The sequence below is a fragment of the Podarcis pityusensis genome, assembly GCF_964106645.2.
Source record: "Podarcis pityusensis genome assembly, chromosome: 8".
NCBI lineage: Eukaryota > Metazoa > Chordata > Lepidosauria > Squamata > Lacertidae > Podarcis > Podarcis pityusensis.
Window position 1 is genome coordinate 35748818 of NC_138033.1, and position 23025 is coordinate 35771842.

Below are 23025 nucleotides of genomic sequence, written 5' to 3' on the forward strand. Positions count from 1 at the left end.
ATAGACCCATTGATATTAATGCTCATGACTCATTGAGGCCCCCTGATTTTAGTGAGTCTGCCCAGAGTAGATCTGTGACATTGTTTTCAGCCATCCTCACCTTGAGCCCCATCTGTTTTTAGACTGCTCTGGTGGTGAATTTGCTTGTTTCATTATAAAATACAGTTCATTTACTTTTCCAAAATTGCTTTAAGCAGTATACAAAATCTGTTTTTGAAGTCTAAGGAAGAAGATACATTTGTTAAAACAAAGATTGAGCCTTCAGGCCAGAACTTCACTTAAATTATTTGCTAAGTACGTACTTTAAGTGTAGCAACAACAATAGCAGCAGCAGTTTACAAACAAAAAGAAATGTAACTTGGAACCTTCTGTGATAATAACAGTAATGATGATCAAGAGAGGCTGGTTTATTAGGGTGAATAGGGCACTGCCCCACCAAGCTCGGTCTCCCACAGCCAGTCAGCCCCCCAGCCAACTTCTTTCTTACAACTAGTCTAGATGATAGCACTGGCTGTCAACTTCCTCCTTAGTCTCCGTGTTGACCTTATAGAACTCAGCAGAAAGGAAGATGGGGACAATTCCAGAACCACTTGGCTCAGCCCACCATTTGCTCTGGTCTCCTACTGTTGGTCTCCCTGCCTTCCACCAATAGAATCCAGTTCCAATGGGTACCAGCCACCACTGAGGATGATGATTATTGCAGGGTCCAGATCGAGTCTGGTCCCCTTGCGGACCTCCACTGTTCCTTGAAGTAGGTCAGTGCAATTGGATCCATTAACAAAATATTCTCCTAACATCTCCTCTGTTTCTCCATTGACTTTGGCAGATGGATGCTGTAAATCGTAGCTGCACCGTCTCCGTGCACTGCAGCAACCACAGGGTCAAGATGCTGGTGATGTTCCCTGCTCAGTATCCCAACAATGCTGCCCCCTCCTTCCAGTTTGTCAATCAGACCACCATCCCCTCCACCATGAAGGCCAAGCTGCTGAAGGTGGGTCTGCAAGCGAGCAACTCTCTGGCAGGTGGGGTGGCAGAAGGCTGTGGAGGTCCGGGAACAGGGAGGGTCTCCACATTGGCTGCCTACCCATGAATTCTGTCTCGAGGAACCCTCAGTCGTGGAGCCTTGATCATTGTTTGAGTGTGTGGAGAAGCTGGGGGTGTGTGTGTTCATGACCCAAACCATTCACATAGTATGCGGGGGCCTCTTGCAGATCCTGAAGGACACTTCAATGCAGAAGGTGAAACGGAATCAGTGCTGCCTGGAGCCCTGCCTGCGCCAGCTGGTCTCCTGCCTGGAGTCTGTTGTGGTAGGAAATGGCTTTCAGCGCCAACCTATCTTCTCATTTTGCCCTAGGCTCCTTGACCCTTGTTTGGAAAAAACCTCCTAGTATCCCTTTTTTCTTTACAAATCCAGAGTGCTTTACAATGGATTTTAAAACTTTTCCATAGTAGCTTTGCATGCTTTCAGTTTTTAGCATTGTACTGCTAAAGCAGAAGCATAGAAACCACATTGGACAGAGGTGCCAAAATTTGCCTATCCGCAGGGAGGGGTGGCTCTGATTCTCAAGCTGGCTGGCCCTTGTCACTGGCATGTGGGTTGCTGCTGAGGCTGGGTAGCAGGTTTCTCATCTTATGATTGTTCTGATTCCTGCATTGCAAAACACTTTGTTCCACGGACAGGAAATGTTCCTCAAACCCAAAGGGGGCATATTCCACTGCCCTCTTCTCCTTTCTGTAAACCAGGCACCAGTCATGCAAGTTGCATGCTCTGTGGCAGACTGAGGACTGGGATACCAGGAACAGCACCTCTGTGCACCTCTGCTGTGGGATTTGGAAGTGCTTTGAAATCCCCATCTAGAAGTGCCCTTAAGCCTTAAGAACTAAGCCCTGGTTGGCCACAAAGTGTTCTTCTTTGGCCTTGTTCTTCTACCACTGTGGCAAATGCTTTCTGATTCAGGAAGAGACCCTCCTTACGGACCACAGTAGAAAATGGCAACAACAAATGATGTATCTGGGTTCATTCTGCTGCCTTCCAGTCCTAAGAGACACCTCTCCATTGGCTCTATGCTTTTTCCTTTTAAAAGCAGAAAGCTGACTAGCGCTGAGTTTCTGTGTGTGGTGACAAGACACTCAATTCCCACATGAGTAGCGTGATTGCAGGCCAGGGGGAATAGCAGCCCTGTTGTACCTTGCAGTTAAAAATACACAATGATAAGGGTCCCTAGATAACAGTGCATGCAACACAAAAAGATCCAAAATATGAAAATGGTACTATATTGAACTCTTAAGAACATGTATATGAAACAGTGATACATAATGTTGCTATATGAACTCAACACCGGTTGAAAGTCTGTTTTGTCTAATTGGTTGTTTTCAATTCTGCCTGATAAATCTACTATCCTTAGGTAGAGTAATAATGCTACTCCCATGTTCCTTCGCTTTAAACATGGCAAACTGGGAAAGTTTAAAAAGGGGACCTGGCTGACCCTGCAGGCCTGCGCAGTAATGTAGGAAAGTGCCTGATCCCAGGTCATACTGTGTCCATCCACCCCCATTTTGCTTCCTGTAATTGGCAGCAGCCCTCTGGAGTGTCAGACAGAAAGAGCTTTCTGGGATAGCTTTAACTGGGGTTGCCAGAGATAGAACCTGGGACTGCCTGCCTGCAACGCATGCGCTCTAGCTTAGAGCTATGCCCCCTCCCTGACATATTGGTATGTTGGTGTTTCAGGACGAAAGCCCTGTTGTCAAGATGATGGGCTCCATGCATGCAACTCTTAATCTGTTTTCTGTTTCAGAACCAGGAGGACAGCTCCTCCAGCAACCCCTATGCACTCCCAAACTCCGTCACGCCGCCCTTGCCAACATTCCCCAGGGTCTCGAATGCTTACGGCTCCTATCAGGATTCCAACATCCCATTTCCACGCACCTCTGGAGCCAGGTTTTGTGGGGCAGGTTGGTAGACTCTTAAGCATGTGAAGCTAAAGAAGGGCAGGGAAATGGTCAGGGCTCCCAGCTTGGATCTTATCCAAGAGGAGAAGGGTGTGAGTGAGTGTGGCAAGGGTACACCACTGTGCCCTCACCCCCTTTCCCTTCGCCTGCGCAGCAAGCTGTTGCTACAGTGCTGTTGGTGCAGCATCAGGAAACCTGCCCTCAAAATGAAGGAGGCAATTCACGAGGTTTGCGGACAACCCTACAAACAAATTGACATGATTCTGGGCATCTAGAAATCTTTTGTCTTAAAATCTTTGTTTCCAGGAGTGGAATAGAATTGGCAGCTTTGCAAAATAAAAATAAAAATAATTGAGTGCATATTCTAGGTTTCCAGTTCCAGGATTAGGTTCCCTTTCCTCCAGTTTATTTACTAATCTATGTATATAGCAAGGGAGCAAATTTCTATGTATTTTTTTTAAAAAAGAAAACCTGTTTGAGACAGAATAAGATTTATGATTTTGTCAGGGAGTAGGGAAGGCTTGGGTGCTACACTGGCCAAAGGAGTTGCATCCTACCAAACACCGATTTTAAGCCCTTAACAAATTTGCCCCTCAGATTTGCTGAGTAAAACCTGCATTCTTATAAAATAGTTCTTTCTTGTAAAGATAAGCAGAAAATGGGTAGAATTGCCTAATCTTTAGCAAAGTGGTAGCAGCTTAAGAAACTAACCCTGAACAAAGCCCAAATTAGAGCAATGGTATTCAGACTTCTGTGCTCAGGGAGCAAATTCCCCACCCATTTGTCAGCTGTGGAATCTTTGCATGTGGACAGGAATTCTTGACAGCATTCTAGACTAGAGTGCAACCTCCCCCCACCCCCCACCTTTGATTTCTGGGCAGTTGTGGGAGCATGATAATGCTTGGCTTGCTATGTGTCCCTAGGATAAATATGAGCCATGCATTTGACATCTAGTATAGAAGTTGCAGGTTGGACAGATGTGCCTTTACCTGAACTGTGTGATTAATTCTGTCTGCAAGATATGGGGGAAAGGAAAAGTGCAGCAAGGGGTCAAAGCCCCTGGCCATTGGAGATCTTGGCTGGCCTTGTGAGATTCTATCTAGCCTTGACCCTAGGCTTTGCAGTACTGCATTGTGTGCTTGGCCAGAATAGACACAGCCCTGATTAAAGCTGCCTTCCTGTGGGAAGATACTTAAATAACCATCCTTTCTAACTATAGAAGTGGTACCAACTATTACTTTGGAAGCTGTGTTCTTCAGTGCAGGATCTCTCATCTTCACAGGGTACTTGGTGTACTTCACACGACCTATGACGATGCACCGTGCAGTTTCCCCTACAGAACCAACCCCCCGGTAAGTACGTAGGTAGCTGACTGTTGTGGAAGCCATCTCAGCAGCAAGAGGTGTGCTCATGGCAATGCCCAGGCTCCTCCTCCTCTTCTCTGAATGAGGGAGACGGAGTTTCAGTTTTGGCTATTGGAATGACCCATGACTCCGTAGAAACACATATGCTTTGCCTATAGAAGGTCCCAGGTTCATTCCTTGGGCTCTCGGGTACCAGGGCCAGGAAGAATTTGTGCCTGAGACTTTAGGAAAGCATTATCGCCCAGAGTAGACTGTATTGTGCTAGATAGAACAGGGGTCACCAACATGGTGCCCACAGGTACACATGCACCCTCGGAGGCCTTCCCAGGTGTCCATAGGGTCCCCTCCACTGCTGAGAATTTAGTCTTGAAAGAAACATCCTGTTGTATAGAATAGGTTGTGGTGTGTGTGATGCTCCCATAATAGTTTCTCAGGCTTGCAAATGTGCCCATGTGCCCTAAACCTTTGGTGAGCTCTGGGATAGACCAATGGCCTGACTCGGTTTATGACAGTTTCCTATGCTTCTGCTGTGCCCTTTGCCTCAATCCCTGCTTTCTGTGATGCTGCATGGGACTGACTGTTAGCTTTCAGGAATGTGTATCTTGTGTTCAGATCCCTGTCGGCCCTCTCAGCCTACCATAGTGGCCTCATCACTCCCATGAAGATCCGTACAGAGACCCCTGGGAACCTGCGCTTGTACGGTGGGAGCCCTACACGCAACGAGAAGGAGCAGGTCTCCATCAGTTCCTTCTACTATAAGGAAAGGGTAAGTGTGTGGTCTGTGGAGCTTCCTCGCTGCCTCATTTCCAGCCATTTATGCTTGTTGGAGATCACTGCCCTTAACAGCACTCTTGCAGGGTGGAGGGCAGGATTTGCCTGTCCTGTAATAGAAGCCCAAGGAGACACCTTGGATGAGCTGTGCTGCTGGCTCTCTTTGGGATGCTCTTGATTCTTCCTTTCTTAGCATTATGCCTTCACTTACTGAAAAAGGCCAGCTATCTGCAATTAGGGACTTGTCCAGCTGCTAGGTTTTTTATGCATCTGAGTGGTCCTTGGGTGGACCATGCAAGAATTCTATAGGGGTGCCTGACAGCTCTGTGGATTTGTGTGCAAGCAATCTGGACTGACTGTGTGGCACAAGAGGGCAGGCTTTTTAAACTTGGGTCACACTGGGGTCCATCAGGGAGCGTGGAAATCTGCCAAACCCCTGGGTTGCAAAGGCTACGACGTTGCCTCCGGCTCCCCGCTTACTTGAGAGCTGGGCTTGTTGACTGGCTCATGCTGAGCACCTCCACTTGCCAGAGATAATTGGTTAGGTGTCCCAGGGCAGACTTACCACATCTAGTTCCTGCCCACTTTGGAAGAGCTTGAATGGCCCTTATTTAATGAAACCCCATAGGATACAGCTGTGACTACCTTCTTGGCAGTCTTGGAGTTCTCCACGCCATCATATACTGTATGGTGGCCTAAAATGACGATCTTGAGAGTGAGCTAAAAAAAACTTAACTGAGCTGATGCACTTAGAATCAGGGCTTGGGGCTCTTTGAGCTGGTCACACTAGGCTCAACTTTCCCAGCTCTATCAGCAGTTAGCAGCTTCGCAAAACCTGATGCAGCAGATAGAGACCCTCTCCCCAGCGTGGCATGTGCCACTTTGAGCCAGCCAGGTTCCCTGAAGGCTGAGTTTTCAGGGGTCTCATTTTGGAAGGAGTCTTTTGCTCTTGAAGCTGTATCTAGTCCTGCCTATTTTGGGGCTTTTCGGGGATTGAAATGCACAGGGACTGGGAGGCCCAGCTGACAGGGTGGTTTTAAAGTGATGAAATAAAACAGAGTTGCACAGGGCTTTTCCCTTGGCAAATTCCTGTGCTCTTGGGTCAGTAATTGAGTATTTAATTTGAATCATGGGAAGAATATTGTACGGAAGCAGTGTGTGAAATGCCAGCACCCCAGAAGCTATCCATGGATAGCCTGGATAGGTGGAGGGATTGGCACAGGCTGAGGGCTCTTCACATCTAGATGCTGAGCATTTGCTGCGCACTGATGGGGGTCATCTGAGCTCCCTTTCTTAGCAGCTAATTATTTTCTAGGAATTTGTGTGGGTTAAATTAGCCACAGGGGAAAACAGATAAGGAAAGGGAAACAACCACCTGAGGGGTGCAACCAGCAGGATCTTCCTGCCTGTGTATTTGACTGCTCTGTGTCTCAGAGGACTCAAGGCCTCTGACCTCAGTGTCACTGTCAGCAGTGCTGGTTGCGTGAGACACTTCCCTTTCCGCAGTGAAGGAAGAACAGGGGTGGGGAACCTGTGCCCCTCCAGCTGTGGTTAGACTTCTGCTCCCATCTCCCTTGACCATTAGCCATGCTGGCTTGGACTGATGGGAGAGTTGGGAGTCCAGTAACATCTGGAGTGCCACAGGTTTCCCTATCCCTGGAATAGAGGATTGATATGAGGACCAGCGAGGATTCGTATGACATCTTGGGGAAACTTGCTTCTGTTGTGTTTTTTGTGGGAAGTGGTCATGAGTATGTTTTGTATGTAGAGGGCCACAGGTTCAGCCCCTGCAATGGCAGATTGTAGTCTTTTGTCTGCAACTTGGGAGAGGTGCTGGCTCTCAGAGTAGATAGTACTGTGTCACTCCTCTAGAGGGCAGACATTTCCATCTTTCCTGTGCTGAATCAGAATAAGAAGGCCCTTGGCTGCCCTGGAATGGCACATCTCTGACTGGTCCACAGCTGGCCTCTGCCCTTGGTGCAGCATGAGGCCCCTTGGCTCATGAGTTTCTCAGCTCTGTGTTCTTTTCTTCCTCTTCTCCTTCTCTCAACGGCTCACCTTCTTCCCTCCTTCCCCTCCTGGGCGTAACATTCTCATGCACAGATGTCGCCTTGCTCTGCCAGACGGCGTTGGTCCATACAAGCAATTAACGACTTCCCGGTACTGTTTGCTGTGTTACTGCTGCCCTTGACTAACTGTCCGCTCCCCATGGGCCCAAGAATAACCTGCCACCTGCCTGGCTTTGCGTAACCCAGACTGTAGCTGGAGAGGACAACTGACTTGGGTGGGTGGAGGAATCAGGGCAGTGGGAGGGAAGGCATCCTGTGCTTATGTGAGGTGGTACTCCAGAGTCGGTTGTGTTTTCTAGGACAACCAGGATGATTATATAGCTTTAATGCTTGGTGCTAATTGGAGCAAGATAATACTCTGCCTTGGTCAGACCCCACCTGGAGTCCCGTAACCAATTCTGGGCACCACAGTTTAAGAAGGATATTGACAAGCTGGAGTTTGTGTAGAGGAGGACGAGCAAGTTGATAAAGGGCCTGGAAACCAGGCCTTATGAGTAGTGGTTGAGGGAGTTATGGATATTTAGCCTGTTGAAGAGAAGATTGAGAGGTGACATTATAGCCATCTTCAAATATCTGAAGGGCTGTCACATGGAGAATGGAGTGAGCTTGTTTTCTGCTGCTTCAGAGGGGAGGACCTGAACCAGTGGATTCAAATTTCAAGGAAGTAGATTCTGTCTCAACATAAAGAAGAACTTTCTGTGAGTAAGAGCTGTTTGACAGTGGAATGGATTACCTCAGAAGGTCATGAACTGTCCTCCATTGGAAGTTTTTAAACAGATGGATGGCCATCTCTCAGGGATTCTTTAGTTGTGATTCCTGCATTGGATTGGAGTAGCCTATGAATAGGCTCTCTGACAGGGATGTTGGGTGGGGAGCTTCCTTTTTTCCATGCAGTATGTGGTCTAGGCTGTAGAAACAAGCTTCTTAAGAATGTTGGATCTGGCAAGTCCAGAGCTGTTAAGGGTGTTTAAGAGGCCAAGCAATCCTCTGTTTCAGATCTTGTTTGTGCCATGAACTCCCTAGGAAAGCCTTAAGCAAGTGTGTGGCCGGCCTCCTGGTCTCTGCTCCACATCTGCAAAACAAGGATAATAACAATACTGACCTACCTTTCGGCGTGGTTGCAAGAATTATCATATGCTTGCATACGTGAAGCCCTTTGAACGACCGACAGCATTAATAGGAATGCCAGTTGTTATGCTCGCTCTTCATTTCTATGATAATAATTTTGTGAAAGATTCATTGGAAATTCCTGGTGCAATCCATGTGGTGCAATCCATGTGGATTAATAATAATAATAATAAAATTTTTTATTTATATCCCGCCCTCCCCAGCCGAAGCCGGGCTCAGGGCGGCTAACAATAATAAAACAGTACAAAAGTACAGCATAAACACTCTAAAATCATTCATTATAAAATTAATTAATTCAAGCCACTGGCAACCATTGGGCCAGAGCTCCACGAAGATTGGCTAGGGAGGGAGTCAGGCTGTGCCCTGGCCAAAGGCCTGGTGGAACAGCTCTGTCTTGCAGGCCCTGCGGAAAGATGTCAAGTCCCGCAGGGCCCTGGTCTCTTGTGACAGAGTGTTCCACCAGATCGGTGGATTGCAATCCATGTGGCTGTTCAGATCTTTGATCCTCTGAGGATGGGGCTTGGGTGCCCTCTAGATCCCTGCCCCTCCTTGGGAGAGCAAATTCTACAAAATAGGTGAGCTTCCCTAATTTACATAATTTCTACAGAGCATTTCATTCAGCTTTCCTGAGCCTGAAATATGCTTTCCCCCTGTGCAACAGTGGTTGGGGTGAAGAGCTGTAGGGTAAGTAAGTCTGAGGAGAGGGTGTTCTTTCCAGAACCCCCACCCCACCTCTCTATGAAGTCCTTCATCCAAGCCACCATTGCCATCATGTATGAGGAATGAGTTCTCCTTTGGGGGGAAAAGCCACTAAGCCTCTTGCAGTAGTATCAGTGCTGGAAGGAGTGGAACAATGTAATGCTGGAGCTATGATGTTGAAGAAGGAGATGGAATTCATGGAAGGAGGACTCTGTGTACAATTTGAAATCATCTGAGGGGGAAAAGTTGACAATGCCTCCTGCAATACTTTTGAAAAAAGGATGGAAATACAGGAAGTGGGAAATCATTTTTTTTCTAAATGACAAAGATGGAAGCCCATGGCCACAGGAAATGGAATTGGAAGATATGGATACATCTTTAGGGGCTGTGAATTAATGTCTACATAATTTGTTAGCAAGCCCTGATAATACTCACAAGTGTAGCATAAGGCTGAGTCAGCAGTTAGACTCACCAGTAGACCCATCAAGTCAAAGCAAGTATTTCGCCTTCCCAAGTCTATGCTGCTAGTGCCATCCTTACCAGTACTCTAAGCAAGGTGGCAGCAGCTAAGTTGCAACCAACATTGGGGGGTGACATCCCACCAGGCCTCCTGTGGGGAGGGGGCTGATTCCCATTCCAGCAGACATTGAGGTGGGGAGCTGTAGAGACCTCAGCCCCATTGAGTTGGCAGGCCTGGGCAGCAAAGACATTGAGGGACATATTTTTTTAATAAATTATGAATATTGTCTTATTATATAAAGAATAAGGACTGAATTTTTTTTTAAGTCTGGAGGTAAAGTTGTGAGATTGGACTAGAGGAAGATTAAGGCTTACTTATAATAACTGGACAAACTTTTGGAATTATTGGATGGGAAGGAAAAGGAATGAACCTGCGGTGCCTGGATTTAATATCAGGAAAACATCAGCTAGCAGAGGGAGGAATAACTGGACATTACTCTGGATTGAACACTGGATTATTATGAGGAATTTTTGTTGACACAACTGAAAGATGGATAGTTTGAAGTCACACTTACACACACACGTACACTCTGTTATTATTCTTATCTCTCTGTCAGCTTGCTTCTTTGTTTTGTTTCTGTTTTTATTGTATGCTGAAAAGTCTTAATAAAAGTTTATGGATCCCCCTACCAGTCTCTCCTTCCACATCAGGCAATGGGCTTTGGTGGTGGTAGCAGAGAGCTGGCAGGAGGAGAGTCTTTTCTTGCTCAGGGCCAGTTCAACTGAGACTGTCTTGTGCTCTGACTGATGGTGGTAGAGATAAGCACCTGCGGGGGCTACTGTTTCATATCAGCCCCGGGGTGGGGGGCATTAAGGGAAGCAGTGTGGTATCCCACCCCATTCCCCAAACACACATTGTATGCATCCAGAGCACATTCATAGTACAAGGTTAGCGTGATTCAAGTGATAGTAGTGCCTCTTTGAGGTCTATATCTTCATCTGCACCAATGATGGGGAGCCTTTGGCCCTCTAGATGTTGTTGCACTCCAGTTCCCATCAGCTCCAGCCAGCATGGTCAGTGGCTGGGAATGGTGGAAATTGTAGTTCAGCAACATAGGTCCATAGATTCCCTGGCTCTGACCTATGTGTCTGAAACTTGAGATGCAACCTGATGTAGTATAGTCTACTTCACCACTTAATTCTTGCTGAATGTGTGGACTTAGGCCTAAGCCTGCAGACCTGAATAAGTAGCTCCAAGTTCCAGCTCTGCCATGGAGCAAAATGTTGTGCCAGGTGGCAATTTGTGCACCTTATTTTTAAGAAGTGATGAGAATTACTAATCGGTGATGCTGCTAAGTTAGTTGCATGGAAATGGTTGAGTCATAAAGCTCCATTGCATTGTGTTGAGGGAGAAGAAAAAAAAAAATTGTGTGCATGCGTGCGCACACACAACTACTAAGCAGCAGATCAGGGCAAATGATATCTGTATTCCTAGTAGCCAGAATGCGATAACCAACCAGCCATCCTGATTGATTGCTGTGTCTTGTGTCTCTTGTTTACTGACTGTAGGTGATCAGGGCTTTGCTTTGGATACTGGCACAGAGAAAGCAGAGTATTGTGGGACCTCAGTCTCTTTAACTGACTCTGCCCTCCTTTCGCAGACCAGTTTGATTTAGGGGTGAGCTAACATTATTTGACATAATATGGGTGCAGTGCAGATTCTTAGTGAAAAGTTGCTTTTGAATTCTTGACCCCTTGACGTATCAGCTGAGGCTTCATCCATCTAATGTGCTGCTAAAGGGAAGTGTACACGAGTCACTAGAGGGTGGAAAGATTTCATAGCCCCACACCCTGCTGATTGTGCAAATATCCCAGCGGTTGCTACAAAGTGGTTGGTGGCTTATTCTTGGGCTTGCTTCATGTCTATATATCCATAACCAGTTGCCATGGCTCCTCTCTTCCTTCCTGTGTGCTGGTGCAGACCATCAGCTCGTTGTGAGCTCGTTGAGTGCAGTTGCCGCTTCCATCCCCATCCCATGACATTCCCTCTTCCTGATGCTTAGAAGTTGAGGAGGTTGCTTGGCCTTTTCATTCCCTCTGTGGCTCTTTTGCTCTATCAAGTCACTGAGTGTGTATCTTGCCAAGCCGGTGCCCTCCAGGTGTTTTGAACTGCAACTCCCATCAGTATGTTGCTCAGGGCTGAAGGGAGTTGCAGTCCAAAACACCTGGAGGGCTTGGCAAATGCTGATCTGGATTCCATTTGATTGCATTGCAGTTCATAATGAAATTGGAGGTGTAAGCAGCCTGTCCTTGTGTCTCAGGGCAGCTGGTTACAGCATAGTAGCCTCCAAGCAATGTTGAAAACAGGGTGCTCTGTGGGGATGGGGTACCAGTGTTACATCACCAGTAACAGCTAAGCCAGACCAGGACACTTGCAGCTGATGTGGTTAGTCATTAGCATGTAGTTCAAGAAAGTTCTGAAAGTCACATCTAGTTTGACCCTCATATTAAGCATACATTTTCCCTCTCCCTTATGTCTGTGGAGACATATTTGAGATTGTGTCCTGTGGAATCTCTGACACCCAAGTGCAAGAGAAGGGGACAGGCAGACTTCAGAATAAAATGACTGAAAACAACCAGTCTTTATGTGTGAAATTTGCCTAGTTTGGAATAAGTTGCAGAACCCTGCTTTTCTTTCTCTCTTTAGTATAGAGTACACACAGGCCTTTGTGTTTGCTTCTGCCTGAACAAAGTGGCCTGGGGGACTCCCTCTTCAGCATGATCTCCAAGTCTCTCATTCCCAGTTTGTACTAATCCTCGATTTTTGTCTCCAAAGTGAATGTGTGGAATTGCAGGCTGTATAGTCTGTATGAGAAAGAACTCGTGCCCCCCACGAGGCACCAGTATGACTTTGCTTGACTTTCCCCCTCTGAGATCATAGAGCCCCCTGGGCCTCTGGCCGCTCAGGGTGGGAAGCTTCCTCTGCAGATGTTTCGCTGTGCCAGTGCAGAGTTTGTCTCTTGAGTGTTCAGTTTCTCAGGGTTAGCTTTCTCAGGGTTGTGGTCTCTCCTTCAGGCTTCAAATCCCAGATGTTCTTCTAACTCACAGCTTTTTAAATAGCTGGCGAGAGGTGCATGAACCATAACTGGCTTTGTGCATTCCTCTGTGCACCCACCCATCTCCCTCCCTACACATTTTCCCCCTATAAATTCTGTTTTGCTCCGACAAACAGCTTTGGATGTTAATGATTCGTGCAAATAGGGGAACTGCAAGGGAATTGTGCTTTTGTGTATTTACACGTATTATTGCATCTGCAACAGGGACTTGCACGGGAGGAGGGGTGGGAGGAGGAATTCCCTCTATTAGGTAGAGGTCATGTGTCGTTTTATTCTGTGAGAGATGCACCAAGTCACCACCTTGGACGTTAATGGCTTGATCACATGCAGTAAGCACAGCTTGATCAGTGTTGCCTGGACCTTTTCAGCCAAAGTCCCTCTGAGAATGAACTTGGATTGGGAATGGGATCCATGCATACCCCTATAAGGCATTTATTGATAACATCTTGCAGATTAGTTACCAGCTGCTTTAGCATCATTGACACATATAAACTGGTGTACATGAGACTCGGAGACCCAGAGAAGCCTCCAGCTCTTGTGGATGCAGTGAAAGCCCAATGACCTGCATGGCTGCTGGCACCTCATGGCTTCCATCTTTCCCGACTCTGCATGTGCCTCCCTTCCCCTTCACCCAGTAGGCAGCTAGAAGCAAATCTAAGAACTAAATGGGAAAACTTGGCCAAAGGAATGAGTGAAACCGTGGACTTGAGACAGTCTTCGTGGCTGTAAGCACAGGGCACGGCTAGTTTGCTTGCAGCCCATGCTCTTGTTTTGAAAGTGAACGTTGCCTGTCCTCCTGGTACAGCGTTTCCTGCTGTGTGGCCTCTGCCAGGCTCATTCCCTCCAGCTCTCATGAAGCACAGCTGTGTTGGGAGCTGTATTTCTGAAGGGCACCAGATTGGCAGAGGCTGCTTTCGTGCCAGGCTGGCCATGCACCAGCACACCCTGCCTGCTCATGTGGCCGCAACCACTTGGATTCTAGGAAGGTCTCCTTTTTCCAAATCTTTCTTACTTTCACTCTCCATATGCCACATGGAACATACCTTCTACAGTCAGATTGGTGGCTGGGACTATGCCTTTTCCACCAAGGTTATACAAGGATTAGCTTGTTACTTCTGTGGTAGAGCATCTGCTTTGCCTGCAAAAGGTCCCAGATTCAATCCCTAGCATCTCCTGGTAGGGCTGGAGGAGTTCTCTGTCTGAAACCCAGGAGAGCTTCTGCCCGGTCACATTAGCCAGATCAATGAAGAGCCTGACTCTCCATAAGGCAGCTTCCTGCTTTAGCTGCCTCTTCTCTAGGCTTTGTCCACTGAACTCGACAGACCTTCCTTCCTTCTGTTCTTGCTGCTGTCTTGACTGCCTTTTATCGAGTCTCCCTGTGTATTAGCTGCTCCTGTTTGCTTGGTTGGTCCTAAGGCAGAGCTTCCAGGGCTGTGGGCTGAATATTCTCCTTCCAAAGCTTCCCTGCCTGCCCTCAGTCTGCAGTCTTTCTCCCTCATCACTGCTTTTAAAATGCTGCTCTGTCTACTGCAGAAATCCAGGAGATGGAAGAGCAGCAAGCGAGAGGGGACAGATGCTGCCAACCGGCCCATCAAAGCTGCCGGGAAAGTGATCATTCAGGATGTCTCTTGCCTGCTTCCTGTCCACAAATTACTAGGGGAGATGTACATGTGAGTACCTGGGCCACATGTGCAAGAAACTCTGTGTGGCAACTCAGTCTTGGGTACTGTTCTGGGGGACAGGCTAAGAATTCAGCCTGTGATCCTATTCTGCACTTTCTGTTGCAGGCCTTCACCCTATCAGGGCAGAAAGTCTGTCCCTGGGCTGCCTACAATCCTGAATCCCTTCCTCCACCCCTAACCACCCCCCCCCCCCCGCATTTTGTGGGCATGCAAATAGCCACTTGCCTGGTTGTCTGTGGTGGGCTAGGTTGCCCCCAGCTGACCAGGCAAATCCACATTCTCTCTTTTAGCCTTAAAGAGCTCCTGGCTGTGATTCAGGCTGTTGGGCCTTCTCTTCCTGGAAGGGGGAAAGCAGGAACCCTGAACCCACTTCCAGAGCTCAGTCTTTCATTCAAGGAATGCTGTGTTCTGGAGACAGTGCACTGGAGTTCACTCCTTCCAGCTTTCCAGCTATACTACTGTATAGCTCGGGGTGGGGTGGGGAGGGGAGAGGCAGCCTTGTATGCGGCTTCTGGCTTTTCCTTCTCTGTCACTCTGCAGAGAGATCTTAGAGCCTAGTGACTGCTTTGCACCCTGCTGTGTTTCCAAGCTAGGAAATGGCAACAGAGGGCTGAGGTGCTCTGAGTGCTGTGTCTCCACCTGTCCTGGGCAGAAAAGAAGGGAGATTCAGTAACTAGCCACTGCCCAAGTTGTCTGCCAACAGTCATCCCCCCCCCCCAATGGTCTCAACAGAAGAGGAAGGGAAGCTGCAGAGCTGGCCTCCATTGTTTGTGTCTGGTTGGAACCTGTCTTTGATTGGTTAAAATGCCTCTTGCTTGCTGGGTGGTGGTGGTGGGCTTCAGAAGCCTCTGTCTTTTGCATGGCTGGAATATAGACTACAGCACACAGGTAAAAGCTCCACCTATTGCTCTGCCCCTCTTTGTCTCTGGCCTTACCCACCACCAGCCTTCAATTCCAGTAAGATTGCCTGTGAGGGAATGCAATTCTCTGACTGAAAAGGGTTCCCCACTCCTGCTTTACATGAAATATGGAGAATCAGACCAAGCCTTTGAGAGTGATGTCTCCCCCACTTGTGCATCACCTGCTATTCTTGTCCTTCAGACTGAACGTGACTGACATCCAGGAGACCTGTCAGAAGAACGCTGCCTCTGCCCTGACTGTGGGACGCAAGGATCTCTTGCAGGTACTTTTGCTAGCTCAGTGAGGCATCTCCCATCGCTTCGCAATATTGTCTGGGGAGCATCTTGACTTAGAGAGCAGCAGAGAGTGGGCCAATGGTCCAGCCTGAGCTTTTTACTCTCTTCTTTGTTGCTCAGCTACTTGTCTTCTTCTTTCCCCCATCCCTGTTCTAGTGGCCACCTCTCTTCCATAGGTGGAATTACACCATCCATGCAACATGGAGCTATGGATTTCAGCAGACAACCTGCAACCTCTTCCCTACAGTGTTACTGCTTGCTTTGTGGGCTGCACAGCATGGGCATCTATGTGTGTGGGTGCCCATCATCTGCTCCTTCTTTTCCAGGTCTGGTCACTGGCCACAGTAGCAACTGATCTCTGCCTTGGCCCAAACTCCGACCCAGACTTGGAGACCCCCTGGGCCCAGCATCCATTCGGCCGCCAGCTCCTGGATTCTCTGTAAGCAGCTGGAATAAGAATTGGGGGGAGGGTGGGGAAGAGGCGAGGACCCAAAGGCTTAAACAAAACAGTGCCTTTTATTTTCTTCCTATTTTTTTCCTGGGTGCCTCTTGGGTGTTGAGTGGTTGGTCACCTATAGTAGTGGGTGCCAACCGTTTCTGCACTCCCAGTTTGGGGATCATTGAGGTCATCAGGAATCTCTGCTTTGGCTGCAGCTCCCTCAGCCCTACCTAACATGTGCTGTGGGCAGGTAATCCCATAAGTATTATGTTGTAGTGTAAATAAATCCTATCGGTCTGCCCTGAATATTTTTGCAATTGGTTTCGTTGGATGTCTCTCGGTTCTCCTATTATGACAGAGGGAGGGACAGAGAGTTATTTTGCTATGCCATGCAACACTTCATTATCCTCTCTCACAGCTGGGTGGGGAATCTGTGGTCTGCCAGATGCAGGGAGACTCTAGTTCCCATCACCCGTGATCATTGGCCATGCTGGCTGGGGCTGATGGGAGTTGTAGTGCAACCACTTCGGGAGGGCCACATGTTCCCAATCCCTTCATCAGTGGTATTCCTTGTCAGTCATATTTTGTTCTCAATTAAAAATACACACTCACAAAAAATTACTTAGCTTTTTGTTATTGCTCGAAGCACCAGTGTGTTCCACTTCAAATTGTAGATCATCCAGGATCTCATTGGATGGTGCTTATGTTCTCCAAGGCTCCCCAGCCCATCTTCTTTTGCAAATATGGTGACCTATAAAACCATAGAGACTTGAGGGAAAAAAGGTGTGTCTCTCAGCCAGGCAGTGTTTGTGGGGGTTTTGGTCTTTGTTTTAGTCCAAGCTTTGTATACTTTGCAAAGTGAATCCGAAATCAGGCACAAAAATTCAGCATCCTGGTTCTCTCACCTTTTCCTTTGCAAATGAAAGCAAAAACAAGTGAAGACCCCTTTTTTTGCTACAAAGAAAAACCCAAGAAACATTGGGAAGTATGAAGAATGTGAAATCCCCAAACCTGCTGGTGGTAATGCTAAACAGGAATTCTGCTTTGGAGCACTTGTTTGCCTCCTCTTTGGTTTTGTTGAGGGCAAAGCAAATAATGGTTTATATCTACATGATATTTCCTCTAAGACGTTGGGTTGCCAAATCTGAATTATTTTTTCTTTGGGGGCAGGTGGCCCCCATCTCTGCTTTGAGCCTTGTGTGTGTGAGTGGCCTTTGGTCTACCCAGTCTTTTCTTTTCCTCCCCTTCCTAGGGTGGCCCATTATTGCCGGCTCCATGATGTGCAGACTCTGGCCATGCTGTGCAGCGTCTTTGAAGCCCAGTCCAGGCCACAGGGAGCCCTGATTCCTGTGGGATTCTTTCCTCAACGCTCCTCCAGCCACAGCCGATATGTACGGGTAGACTCTGCCTCTGACTGCTTTCCCCAAAAGGACCAGTCAAGGTCGGTTCTTCCGGTGATGCAACTTCCCTCTTGTCTCTCTCCCAACAGCCCAGCTTTACCTCCTCTGGCTCCTGTTCCAGCATGTCAGACCCTGGACTCAGCACCAGCAGCTGGAACATAGGTGGGTGCACTGCTGTCAGTTCTGAAATATCCAGTAGGAAGAGATTTTGGCATCTTGGAAGATCGCCTCCCAGCCCTCTTTGTTCAGATAATTAAAAGAAAGCTTAGGTTTTCATATCTGGGTCTTTTCCTTTGTACTTTGGGGACTTAATAATTGTGAGCCACTTTGAGAACCCAGATTGCATTACAAGTGGGATTTTAAAATCAAAAATAAATTTGGGTGGTCGCTTTGCACTTGGCAAATCTGCTTGCAAAAGGGCAATTGAACACAATTGTGCAAAGCACTTTCCATTGACTACCCAAGCCCAGCTCTTGGGCGACTTGGCCTTAATTCACAATGAGAGGCAGTGACTGGCCCAAAGTGACCTAGTGAGCTTCTTGGCTGCATGGGTATCCTAGGTCCTAGTCCAAAACTCCCATCTCCACCAGCACAGCCCTATGTGAGCTGCCACCATCTTGTAAGGTCTTCTATCCACCCTTTGACCTCCTGCAGCCAGCAAAGAATTGGACCACATACCAGCCTGGGGCGAGTCTTCACCTGACGACTTCCGCTTTGGGAACTTGGCATTCGCAGACCACCGGGATCGGGAGAAGGATCAGCATGACAAGAACAAAAGGTACAGAAGGGTGATCAAGCGTGGGAGGGAGGGTGGCAAAAAGCTTTCTGGTGTCCTTGGTTGAAAGTTCACAAGGGAGGTGAACTGAGCTTCAAATCAACTGCATTCCTTTTTTTAAAAAAATAATATTTATTATTTTTCCAGAAACTTAAACACTTAAAAAAAAGACAATGCAAAACATTAAATTAACAAAACAAAACAAAAACAATAAAATAAATCAAACAGTTTCATTTTTTTTAAAATGATATTTATTGAAAAAAGGATTTTCTACAAAATTTTATACAAAAGAAAAAAAATAAAAAGAAAGAAAAAATAAAACCATCATTCTCAAATTCTCCACTTTCAATACCTTCTTTCCTTGACCTCCTCCTCCTCCCTTTTCCTGTATCCTATTTTATAATAATCACAGCAAATCCTTTCCATAATTCATAATATTCTGTCATCACATTACCTTAATCTGTTTTCATCTTATCTTATAAAAAACAAAAACAAAAACCTTAGAGTTTAAAACTTAAGTCTTAATTTTTTATCAACTTTTCCTTAACCATAGCATTCTTGCCTGATTCTTTTAACATTTTTATAAGAGCCAAATAATTTCATTTCAGCATTTTGCTAACATTCTCAATTTTGTAAAACAGTCCTAATGATAAAAATAAAAAGAAAGAATCCAGTCTTCATCCAACGTCCTTTTCTCCTGGTCCCGGGTTTGTCAGTCCTTTTTATCCTTTTTAATCTATCACATTAACCTGGCAGTCTTATGTCCAAGGCCCTTAAGTCACTTCCATGTCCCTTCCATCGCTCTTCTTTATATTTCCCTTTTATTCGTGGGAACTCCAGCTTGGTAGTGTTTTTGACCTTTTTCAACAAAACAGTCCCTTTTCCATAGTCGAATCCAGGCTCAATGTAAAATTTACAAGCATATTCCAGATTCCCTTCAAAGTTAGGAGCCCCCACAACTCCAGACATCTGACGGCCCCCAAACAGTTTCATTATCCCATCTTTCACTCACTTATTTCCGCGACCTCCTCGCACCTCCCTCTTTGTATTCCACTTCTGATAATTATTTCAGCAATTCCTTTCCATCTTCCTCTGCTTTCTATCCTTTAATTATCTTAACAGATTCTATCCTTATTTTTTCCTTTAATACTCTATTAACCTATCTGTACTTAATTCCTTATAACATTTCTACTAAAGCCATATAACTTCATTCCAACATTTTTCTAACATTCATTAATTTTACAATATTTCTGTAAATAGTCTTTAAATTTCTTCCAATCTTCTTCCACCGACTCTTCTCCCTTGTCTCGGATTCTGCCAGTCATTTCCCCCAGTTCCATATAGTCCATCACAAATCAACTGCATTCCCATTGGCTCTGCATTCCCCTTTTTTTGAGCGTTTCCTGTTCCCTCCTAGAGTGCAGTTAGGCTGAGGCAGGGGTGGGAAGTGGGGAACCTTTGCAACTCCAGGCTAGCTCTTGGTTTAACTGGGGAGTGCAGCTGAGCCAGCAGGTCGTTTTGGTCTGCCAGGGAGCTGGAATATCAACACACACATTTATTTTTGAGGTCCTCATGTTTTCATTTCTTTTTAAATCTTCCATGCCAATCTCCCACCAACAATATTATTCAAGTTTTAAGTTATCCTTCCTCAAGCTGCACCCCAGCCAGCACTTGGAGAGCATGAACTTGGGCATGGGTGTAGCCATGATTGTTTTTTTTTGGGGGGACAGGCTTCTGTTAGGGAAGCAGAACCTCAGATTTTGATTGATTTTGATTGAGTGTGGGAGGGGGCAGCTGCCTCCCTGGCTCCCCCTGGCTACGCCCATGAGCTTGGGAAAGGCTGTTTTAAATGCTGAGGTGTTTGTGCACAGTTTTCTCTTTGGAGGGATCTTGCCAAACCTGAGGAGGAAAAGCCCTGGTGCTCCCCTCCTTCACACTGATACAGCTGGTGGCCAGCACTGTGCTCCTTGAATGCTGTGTCTATTACATTATTCAGCTCTACCATTTTATATTTCTGCAAACTATTGCCAAGATAAAAGTTACTCTCTACTTTACACGAACATGCATGCTCAATCATTCTCCTCTGCCTCTTCCTCCCAACTTTAGAAAGTTTTATTCTTTGTGAGCCACTTTTCTTAACTGTTTGACCTACAGAGGCACATACAGTAGAACCTCAGCTTTCGAGCGTCTCGGAAGCCGAACAATTCAGAACCAGAACGCCGAAAACCCAGAAGTAATTGCTTCCGTTTTTTAACGTGCCTCGGAAGTTGAACGGTTTCCAAGGCGTGTTTCCCCATTTTTTCAATTGATTTTGCCAACCACCCTTTGATCCTTAGTTTTTGAATGTTTTGGAAGTTGAACGGTCTTCTGGAATGGATTATGATAGAAAACCTAGGTTCCACTGTACTACGATAATATTGCGTACTACAAACATACAAAACTGAGAAGAATAAAAAGCAGCAGCATGAAGCAAAGCCCATCTAGGTAACTTGGAACGTACAGAAAAACCTACATAAACACAAAACAAAATCAGATAGGTCCCTGCCCCTAAGAGCACACAATCTGAATTTTATTTGGAGGGCGGGGACAAAGGGAAGAGAGGTGCAGAGGTGGTACCATGCAGTGACTGTGAGTAAATGCCAGCCTTTGCTAGCCTGGGACAAAGGCACTCAGGTGCCCTTTGACTTCATTGTATGTGGAGATGAGGACTCTGTGATCTTTCTCCAGGCTTCTGGACCCAGCCAACACCCAGCAGTTTGATGACTTTAAGAAGTGCTATGGAGAAATCCTTTACCGCTGGGGCCTGCGAGAGAAGCGGGCGGAAGTTCTCAAGTTTGTCTCTTGCCCCCCTGACCCGCACAAGGGGATTGGTGAGTGGAAACCTTGATGGAGGAACTGTAGAACTCAGTGGAAAAGTAGATGCTGTGCGTGCAAGAAGGTCCTGGGTTTCCTTCCCACAGAAATTGTCCTTGGACTGGGTAGTTCGGCCTCTCTCTTTCCTCTCTCCCTCCTACAAAATTGATCCATGGGAGCAGAGTGTCTTTCTACTTTGGTTAATGCGATATTTGCCGGAGGGGGCTTTTTAGCTTCTTCTGTTGAGATGCCCTCTGGCAGAATGAAAAGAAGGCAAAACCAAAGAGCCCACGGTGGTGGTGTTAGTAACATGCTGGCTTCCAGATCCTAGCTTTCTGATTTGCCAGCCTTTTCCCTGCAGGTGCAGCCTTGCTTGCAAGAGCCCCTCCAATAACTTCTCCACCGCTTCTCCTTTCTTTCTCTCCTTGCAGAGTTTGGAGTCTACTGCAGCCACTGCCGCAGCGAAGTGCGTGGCGTTCAGTGTGCCCTCTGCAAGGGCTTTGCGTTCCAGTGTGCCATCTGCCACGTGGCAGTCCGAGGCTCTTCCAACTTCTGCCTGACTTGCGGGCACGGAGGACACACCAGCCACATGATGGAGTGGTTCCGCACTCAGGAAGTGTGTCCCACAGGCTGTGGGTGCCACTGCTTGCTGGAGAGCACTTTCTGACCAAGCGTCGTTGGAGCCTGATTTTGTCCACATGTGGTCTCTGTTGGGCCACTCTTGGGAAGCAGAGAGGCTGTTGTCTTCCCATGTTGCTTTCAGGAGGGGTGGCCAGTTGTCTTAGTTGCTGATGGGTTGATGCAGCACTCTGCCAGCAGACGTTTGGGTGGGATGGCTTGTGGTCCATGAGCATCCCATAAGCTCCTGGAGGGCTTCCTGCTTCAGCAGAGTATCTTCCCTAAAGTGCAGGGGGAAAGTCTGTTATTTGCAAAAGACAATCATTGGAGAGGGATGGAGGGATTACAGGCCTTGCAGTCAGTCTGGAGATGAGGAACAAATCAAATGCATTTGCTGGATACTTGAGAAATTTGCAGCGCACCGGGAACTGTGTTGTGATCCATTTTCCCCTGAACTACCATTCCTTGCCCTCATGAAGCTCCCTGTACTACACAAACAGAAGTATCAAAGTTAGCAGAGAGAGAAAGAGCTTTGTATACATACAAGGGGGAAGATGCACAAACCTTGACAGGCTGGGTTGGCTGAAGAGTCCATTGTGCACAGAATGCAGCATAATCATTTCTGTGAGCATCAAACAGAAAGCTCTCAACTGGATTTCTTCTCTCTCTCCATCTGAGAATTGGGCATGGCTTCATTTCCAGAGATGGGTGGCCTGTTTGATTCTCTCCCTTTCCCCTTCTTTTCGTTTTATAAAAGGCTGTTACTTCTGGGCCTACCTCAGTGACCTTTTTGCTTGGCTGCGCCTCTTGCACTCCTTGAGGACCTGCCACCCACTGCAGGACGGGAGTCAATGGCCTGCCAATTCTGGTGGTGGATTCTGTAAGGCCAAGAGGGTCTAAGAACAGCTGCAAGGAGCAGCACCAGCCACCGACTTTGCAGTAGTGATTTCAGGACTCAAAGATCAGTATTTTTTCTTGCCAAAATGCATTCCGGCCCAAAGGGAAGGGCGAAGAAAGAGGCTCCCCTCTGGCCAGCAGGTGCCCAGATTCCTTGGCAGATGGAAATGGGAGCCTGAGTGGAGTTCTTCTGTCTGCTGTCTGGGGCTTTGACCGTCAGGCTACCTGAGCCAACTTAGTGCATGGACACTGCCTACATGGTTCTTTTCCAGCCTTGTAGTTCAGGAAGTGTATTTGTGTATATTCTGTAATAAAATGAGAGCATTTTATAAAGCTGTCTTGCTTTGTCATCACTGCTTGCAAATTGTCTTCTTGCACTCAGTTAGTGAACGCTCATATTTCTGCTTTGTGGTGGATTTCTCTGTGCTGCCTTTATTATTGAGCTGCCAAATGCATGGCATTGTACTAAAAAATTATTGTAAATTAGGCTGAGGAGGGAACTTGCCCATGGCAGGCCTGATGTTCTTGCTAGGTGCCTGTGACATCATCATGGCAGCTAAACCAAGATTGTGGAAGGCTTTTAGACAAGAACTAGTAACAGCCAGTTTCA

The 23025-nt window shown here is 47.0% G+C and overlaps 1 protein-coding gene across 3 annotated transcripts in view; it reads left to right on the forward strand.

The window, feature by feature from the left end:
• The window catches only part of WDR59 (WD repeat domain 59), a 43643-nt gene extending 20895 nt beyond the window's left edge, over positions 1 to 22748 (forward strand). For 2 of the 3 annotated variants that reach the window (XM_081016395.1, XM_081016397.1), the window contains 14 exons: positions 827 to 991; positions 1212 to 1307; positions 2796 to 2952; positions 4232 to 4301; positions 4926 to 5079; positions 7188 to 7244; positions 14089 to 14225; positions 15339 to 15420; positions 15760 to 15872; positions 17125 to 17263; positions 17362 to 17434; positions 17927 to 18050; positions 20775 to 20917; positions 21332 to 22748. In XM_081016395.1, the coding sequence (XP_080872521.1) occupies positions 827 to 991; positions 1212 to 1307; positions 2796 to 2952; positions 4232 to 4301; positions 4926 to 5079; positions 7188 to 7244; positions 14089 to 14225; positions 15339 to 15420; positions 15760 to 15872; positions 17125 to 17263; positions 17362 to 17434; positions 17927 to 18050; positions 20775 to 20917; positions 21332 to 21567 (1746 nt within the window). In that variant the 3' untranslated portion in view covers positions 21568 to 22748. The remainder of the gene's footprint in view (positions 1 to 826; positions 992 to 1211; positions 1308 to 2795; positions 2953 to 4231; positions 4302 to 4925; positions 5080 to 7187; positions 7245 to 14088; positions 14226 to 15338; positions 15421 to 15759; positions 15873 to 17124; positions 17264 to 17361; positions 17435 to 17926; positions 18051 to 20774; positions 20918 to 21331) is intronic. The other variant, XM_081016396.1, reaches the window with a different exon arrangement.
• The last annotated feature ends 277 nt before the right edge of the window (positions 22749 to 23025 follow it).